Raw genomic sequence first — 7,234 nt, forward strand, 5'->3', positions numbered from 1 at the left:
CAACATACCATTCCCCATTTAAAGAAAATCAAGTCATATTGCAAAAAGTGGATGAGCACAAGGAAAAATAGATCTAGAAAGAGGGAAAGAATGATAGATAGGTAGATGAAAGACAATGTGTGTGAGAGAGCTATCCATTCAAGAACAATTTATCTTCACCTCTATCTCTCTCTCTATTTATTAATACTAATATGTCTATTTATAGACAACTTTTAAGTAAACGATTAGTTATTCATGTAATGAGGAGTAAGTTATATGTAATTGTATACTTATTTATTATATAAGTTAACTATAAATATATTATAAATTTTACATAATGTATTAATAAAATTATGATATTTTCCAATATTCAAACAATGTAAAGAAATAATATACATAAGAAAGCGATAGTCAATAGAATGCCAATAAAGAATCAACCATAGTATTAAAGGTTGCCCAAACAATATAACAACCCTCAAACTGAAGCAAAAAATACAAACATCCATAAACCTATTATGAAAACAATTTAAAACTAAAAATACAACTATAATTTTCTTCCATCTTTATCAATAACCAATCTTTATTTTTATAACTATATAAGAAAAATTAATCGATTATATTTTTCCTACCTAAATCTTTATATTCATGTTATACCTATTAGGTAGTATATAACTACTTCCTAGAATGGTATTACTATATCATATGTATAATCACCCTATATCATTATATTAATAGTGACCTTGCATACTAGTATATTTTTTATCTCATTAGTAGAACTTATAAGGAAATAGATAAATGATATTAGTGAAAATAAAGAATGAAATAGTTCTTTGGAGGATATAAAAGATGACTCCCGAATATTTATAATGGAAATATCCATTATCATATAAAATAGGCACTTTATCTTAATAGTTATGTTATTCATGGCTCTCTCTTACTCGTGGATTGTAATGTTTTAAAAGAAAATATTAAAAATATGGTCATATGTTACTAGTAACATTTATATGGATGTAAAATCCTATTTCTTGCCCCTCTATATCTCTTTGCCATTTGACAGGCATTTTGATTGAATTTGATACATATGCCTCTCTTCCCCAAGGTAAGCTAAGTGCGTTTGTTTCTCGGAAGCACGCTGTGTGTTTCATAATATGCCCAAACAATTTTTTTTTCTTGTGGAATCTAAGCAGAAAGGAAATCACTGTCAATGGGCAAGAGTCGGTTCTGACGGTGGGAAACAACGCTGCTACAAAGACACTTAAGAAGTCAAATTACAGACTTATAGACATTTGATATTTTTACTTTGACACTAACTCTGGCAGCAAAGATGAAAAAACCTGAACAAGTTGAAATATAATTAAATTTAAAATAGAAATTATTAATAATTATAACTTCATGATACATATAAAAAAACTCATTTTCAACAAAGTTAGAACATCAAATTCAAGTCTTCTTGTACACATTCATACCTCATTCCTTACAAGCTTGTCCTCCGTTTCTTGAAGAGGATCTTTCTATTCATGAGGAAAGATGTGAACTTTGAACATAAATTTGTTTTCATTGTTATTCAGCTGTTCAAAAATACAAGTATCTCCCTCCTTTATTTTATTATCACGTACAAAACACCTCCAACCCCCACTAAAGATTGGCATATCGGCCTTAATAATACATTTTACCTTCCATTCCTTGGACTCTCCATTCAGAAGGACTACTTCACTTTTTGGGTTTGGAAGTTGAATCAGATATTGCTGGCTTTCTCTTTTTCCAAACTTCTGCATTCCGAAACCATGACAAATAAGTTATTTAACCCAAATGAACATCGGAAGTGCCTTGCTTCAATACATTCTTTCTTATAATAGGGATCCATGAAAAATGAAGTAGCAAAACCAATTTCACAGGTTGTTACTTTGTTAGAGGCATCTTTGTATACCCTTTACTCCTAATTAAATTTGAATATATATAATTAAAGAAAGTAGAGAATTTGATCTCACTATGTAGTGATCTAGATTCCACGGTTTCATAACCATTTTATAAAAGGGTTTATCTGATTTGAAAGAAGCAGCGGACTCCATTGTCATGCACTTTTGAGAGGAGGAACCTGCAACAAAATTAATTTTGTTCTTATATGAGCTCTCCTCGTAAAATAACAATTAAAATGCAACCATATAAATTAGTTATAGAACTTACAAATTTAACTAAGTTCTATGTCTTTTGAACAAAACTATTACTTACCAAGAAAAGAGGGTTTCCTTTTTCTTTTTTGATTTCCAGCAACCGCTTCGCACTGGTTCTTTTCTTCATCATAAGTCAAATCAGTCACCAATTTATTTCCGCTTGTTTGATTTAAACTACATATTTTGTTAGAAGGGCATCTCTTATTTGAATCAATCTTTGGTTTTTCAAAATCAAGAACATTGATATTTTTCACACACCCAGATCTTCCAAACATATGAACCTTCATGTACGACATTGCTATGTACTTGAACACAACAAAATCTCCCATTTCCAGGCTGTGATAATGGACAAATTCTTTCCAGCCTCCTTGAAATTCCAGTTTGTTGTTTGTACTAGTTAACTCCACCTCCCAACCCCGTCCATCTGGGCCTTCCAACACCATATGTTTGTCTTTCTCATTTACCAGTTTAGAAACAAATGCTAGAGGAATACGCTGTATGAAACACATTATACAATTTGTGAACCTGGAAATTTGTACAAAAAGTTTAAAGAAAATGAAAACGATGGTCGGAGTACAATATAAAACTTACCAATTTCTCTGCGAAGTCTCCTATCAAAACTTTGAAGAAAGAAGAAAACTCATCAAAATGCTCTTTCTCATGATATTTGCCATGAATTTTATAACACTTCTTACTGCATTCTCTGCATGGTATAAAAAGCTCCCCTGTTTCTTCATCCTCCATCGCAAATGCAAATGCAAAAGCTTGTAAAATTCAAGGCAAACAAGGAGAGTGAGAGGGTGAGCAAGACCTGAGCAGTGAACCCACAAGAATCAAACTTCTACATGCTGGGCGTTCATCAATTGTGGTTTAGAGAATGTTTAAATGAATATGCAACAAGGGGGCTTTGTACAAACTCAGTACAGAACTTTAAAAAAACACAGCCTGAATGACAGACCTGCACTTGAATTCAATGGATGCTAAGTAGAATTGCAGCGGTGTGCAGCCAACAATGATGTGTTCTCATAGTTATCTCATCACTCATATCTAAAGGTAGATTAGACCATCTCACCTATAGCAGAGTACTCAAATTTCTAAGAGCTGGTTAAAATCTAGCAGACCTGCTTGCTTACTGTCTGGTAATCTTATTACAAAATGGGTAGTGAAGAAAAGGATGAAACATGTGATCTTAAGCTTATCATACATCTACAGCTATCATTTACTTCTCCTGACACATAGTAGTCTGCTTGAATTTTTTACAGTCAAATCTGAATGCATGTGAAGTGCTAGGGCTTACCAATCTGCCAATCGTACAGGTCAAATTTATCTCTGAATATTGTATTCATGACTAAAAGATTTCCTCCGAGTCGATCAATATTCAAAAGTACAAAGATAGACAGCTCCGTAATCCTTTCTTATTCTAGTGGGTTTTGGTTTAATTTAGAATTCATTGGAAGTTGAAGCCGATATTGCCTGGAAGTGGGAATGCATAATCTGCAGGTATTAGGTATTAATGGGTTGCTGATATTCTGCTTCAAGTTTTCAGCCTTATACAGGTTTACACTCCAGGGAACTTGTCAGTATTAAAAATTCCCATAGGGTACACCTATTAATATAATTGTACTAAAGTAATTCTGATACCATCGAGGATTGTCCGCTGGAATGAAGCCTTTCTCCTTCATAGTAGCTTTTATCGGCACTGGCTATGTAGCGGACAAAATGGCCCGCTCGATGCCATGCATCCTCATCCACGGCCATCCCACGTACGGTGTACATGACTTCTGCAAAAAAGGACGGACCCCATGCCATAAAAGTCTGCTGTTAGAGCTGTCCCTTCAATCCCTATGGAACTGTGCCCAAATTTGCTTTCCCACTCCCGTGACATATTTTCATTTTTTTGACTACGTTCGTGGGGGAGGAGGAAAGGATTTTTTTTTAAATGTATGATCATATGTTTAAATTGAAATAATTTATTTTAATATTTTTTATAATTTTTTATTTATTATTTTTTTTTTTTTAATATTTGTAAAATAATAAATTAATAATTAATAATGTATTTATATTTTTTATTTATTATATTTTTCTATTTTTTAAGTTATATTTGTAAAATAATAAATAAATAGTTAATTATATATTTAATTTTTTAAAATAGTAGGCTATATGTTTAATTTTAAAAAAATTAAATTTTTTTAATTTGATTTTTTTAAATGTTTGATTATATTTTTTAAATTGAAATAATTTATTTTCATATTTTTTACAATTTTTTTATTTATTAATTTGTTTGAAATAATAATTTATATTAAATTAATAATTAATAATGTATTTAAAGTTTTTAAATAAAATCAAACATAAAAGAAAACGCATAAAAACTTAAATTCAACCTATAGCATTTTTGTTCAAATTTAGTAAATAAGTAATAAAAGTAGAATGCATAAATTATACACAATATTTGTAGTTTATTCTACACACTCTGTCAAACTTATTTGTACATATGATTTTGAAAATGAAGTAACAACTTAGAACTTTTTAATATTTTTATATTACTTTAACTTAAATTACATTAGTTTTATTTCATCATTTATTTATAAAAATAACTTAATAATAAATTTACCATTTTTCAATAATTTAATCAACAAAATTATAATTACACAATAATAAATAAAACTAAATCTAAAGACATGCCTTTTATCTAATATTTATAATCTTTTTCCAAAAAGAAACTAAAATTACATTAACATAAGAAATAAGCTATTTTAGCATTACTTAATTTTATTTTCTTTCTTAAGTAATTTTTATTTTCCATACTAAAAGTTTTGGTGAAATTATTGATTCAAACCATAAAAGTTATTTGGATTATTAGCTATAGCATCCATTTTGGTATTTATATTCTTCCAACCAACCATTAAAGATAAGTTTCACACCACACCACAATTGAAAATTGAAGAAAAAAATGAAAAAATCACACTTGAAAATTGAATAAAAAAATGAACAAATCATTTATATATTGAAAAGGGGAATTGAGCTTTACAAATTTAAAAATTTTAAAAATTAAACATATAGCTTATTATTTAAAAAAATTAAATATATAATTAACTATCAATTTATTCTTTTACAAATATAGCTTAAAAAATAAAAAAATATAATAAATAAAAAATTTAAATACATTATTAATTATTAATTTATTATTTTACAGATATAACCCAAAAAAATTTAAAATAATAAATAAAAAACTATAAAAAAATATTAAAATAAATTATTTCAATTTAAACATATAATCATACATTTAGAAAAAAAAAACTTTCCTCCCCCCCCAACGGACTTGGTAAAAAAAACTGAAAAAATGTCACGGGAGTGGGGAAGCAAATCTGGGCACAGTTCCCATGGGATTGAAGGGACAGCTCTGACAGAAGACAGTTATGGCATGGGGATCTGTCCTTTTCGCAGAAGTCATGTACATCATACGTGGGATGGTGGATGAGGATGCATGGCATGGGGCGGGCCATTTTGTCCGCTGCATAGCCAGTGCCGCTTTTATCTGGCGTTCCCCTCGATTCATACCATTGTGCATACCAAAGCAGTCTAAGAGGTTGAGTTAGTTATAGTGATTTGTGGATTAATTCAACACATACGAATAGAGTATTAGATAAATTCATCTTGATGACGAAGAGAAGCATCTAACCATCATCAATAAAGGAGATAAATGAGGCTATCAATCAAAGAAGTTGACATATGTTCATATTTTTTAATTTATCTAAATAAATAAAATTAAATAAATTAAATATAATTTGAATTATATAATTACATAATTACATCAACACACTCTTAAATGCAACCTGAATAAAGAAATGAATTTGGCAATACAAGCTGCATGAGATACACACATACAATCTTAAAAAACCTCTCCTTTGCCACCCTACCCACCCTCTCATTAGCTCCAATTGGAAAAGAAAAGTTGGAAAAGCTAATAGGATAAAACTATATCTCAATGCGAGGGAAGATGTTGTCCTTATAAAAGTATGTTCCTTCTTATATCAATGATGGGGAGATTAAGATAAAGATTGATGTTGAACAAAATTCCTTCTTTATGTGGTAATAGATCCATAGGTGTATGTAGAAGGTCTTCACAATCTTACAATGAGTGCTGAAAAAGGACTCAAGAACAATCTTTTTTGTTTAGAGTTGGATTAATTATTCACAAATGTATCATCTTAAAATAAACACGAGTTATAATTAATCATATTATTTTTTTACTTCATTAAATAAATAGTTCATTACATAACCTAGGTAATTCAAATAGATAATTGTTAGATAACTTAAACCTTACTAACCATATAACATAAATATTAATTTATTAAATAAATAGTTTGTTACATGATTTAAATAACATGAATGTTTAATTGTTAGACAACTTAAGCAAATTTAAGTTGTAAAACTATTAATTAACCATTTATCCTTAAGTACATAATGAACAATTAAGTCCCACCAATACCAAGCTATATGCATGACTAATTAAAATTGATCTTCCTTTCAACCTTGCATTCATCCATGAATAAAATTGTTATAGCAATCTATGTCTAAAAAGTAGGATGATAGAAAAAATGGATCTTTGGCTAGAGCAATAAAAAATTCAAATAAACCCATTAAAGACATTAATCTTGAAACTTATCTTTTAAGGTTTATTTTAGAATTAAAAAAAAAGACATGAAGTCCAAATATCAGGACTAATTTACTAAATTCACATATATAATCCATGGTTATGATAGGGAAAATAATTTCAAATGTATTTCATGCACAATTGACAATGAACACATCCTCCAATAAAACCGTATACCCAATATTTAAAGGTTGTTGGAAAGCCTTTCCTTATGCTAATATTTAATTTAAAATTGTATCATTGTAACATAAACATTTCTAGACATGATAATTATAAACAACTAAAACTACAATTATTGCATAATAACTGCTATCAAGAAAACAAGACAATAATCACTTAGTAATCAATTTGTTTTCTCTAATAGGGATTTCTCCAAATGCTACAACCTTAAAGGATTTAACACAAATTTCCATAATTATTCGAGGCAATA

General features: G+C 29.1%; 1 protein-coding gene across 1 annotated transcript; it reads right to left on the reverse strand.

Moving 5' to 3' along the window:
* Window positions 1-1,411: 1,411 nt before the first annotated feature.
* On the reverse strand, window positions 1,412-3,288 carry LOC131056787 (putative B3 domain-containing protein Os03g0621600). The gene is made up of 4 exons (XM_057991050.2): window positions 2,742-3,288; window positions 2,209-2,644; window positions 1,968-2,074; window positions 1,412-1,748 (listed from the first exon to the last, which is right to left on the reverse strand). The coding sequence occupies exons 1-4, from the start codon at window positions 2,892-2,894 to the stop codon at window positions 1,491-1,493; spliced, it is 954 nt and encodes a 317-aa protein (XP_057847033.2). The 5' UTR covers window positions 2,895-3,288; the 3' UTR covers window positions 1,412-1,490.
* Window positions 3,289-7,234: the final 3,946 nt, after the last annotated feature.

The sequence above is a fragment of the Cryptomeria japonica genome, chromosome 7 (assembly GCF_030272615.1).
Source record: "Cryptomeria japonica chromosome 7, Sugi_1.0, whole genome shotgun sequence".
Classification (NCBI taxonomy): domain Eukaryota; kingdom Viridiplantae; phylum Streptophyta; class Pinopsida; order Cupressales; family Cupressaceae; genus Cryptomeria; species Cryptomeria japonica.

Bases quoted from the DNA above. Each gene is read 5' to 3' on its own strand.
- LOC131056787 (XM_057991050.2), bottom strand. From the start codon at position 2,894: ATGGAGGATGAAGAAACAGGGGAGCTTTTTATACCATGCAGAGAATGC. The intron at 2,645-2,741 runs GTAAGTTTTATA...TGTTTCATACAG, and splicing joins GAGACTTCGCAGAGAAATTG to CGTATTCCTCTAGCATTTGT. The intron at 1,749-1,967 runs GTGAGATCAAAT...TTCGGAATGCAG, and splicing joins GGAATCTAGATCACTACATA to AAGTTTGGAAAAAGAGAAAG.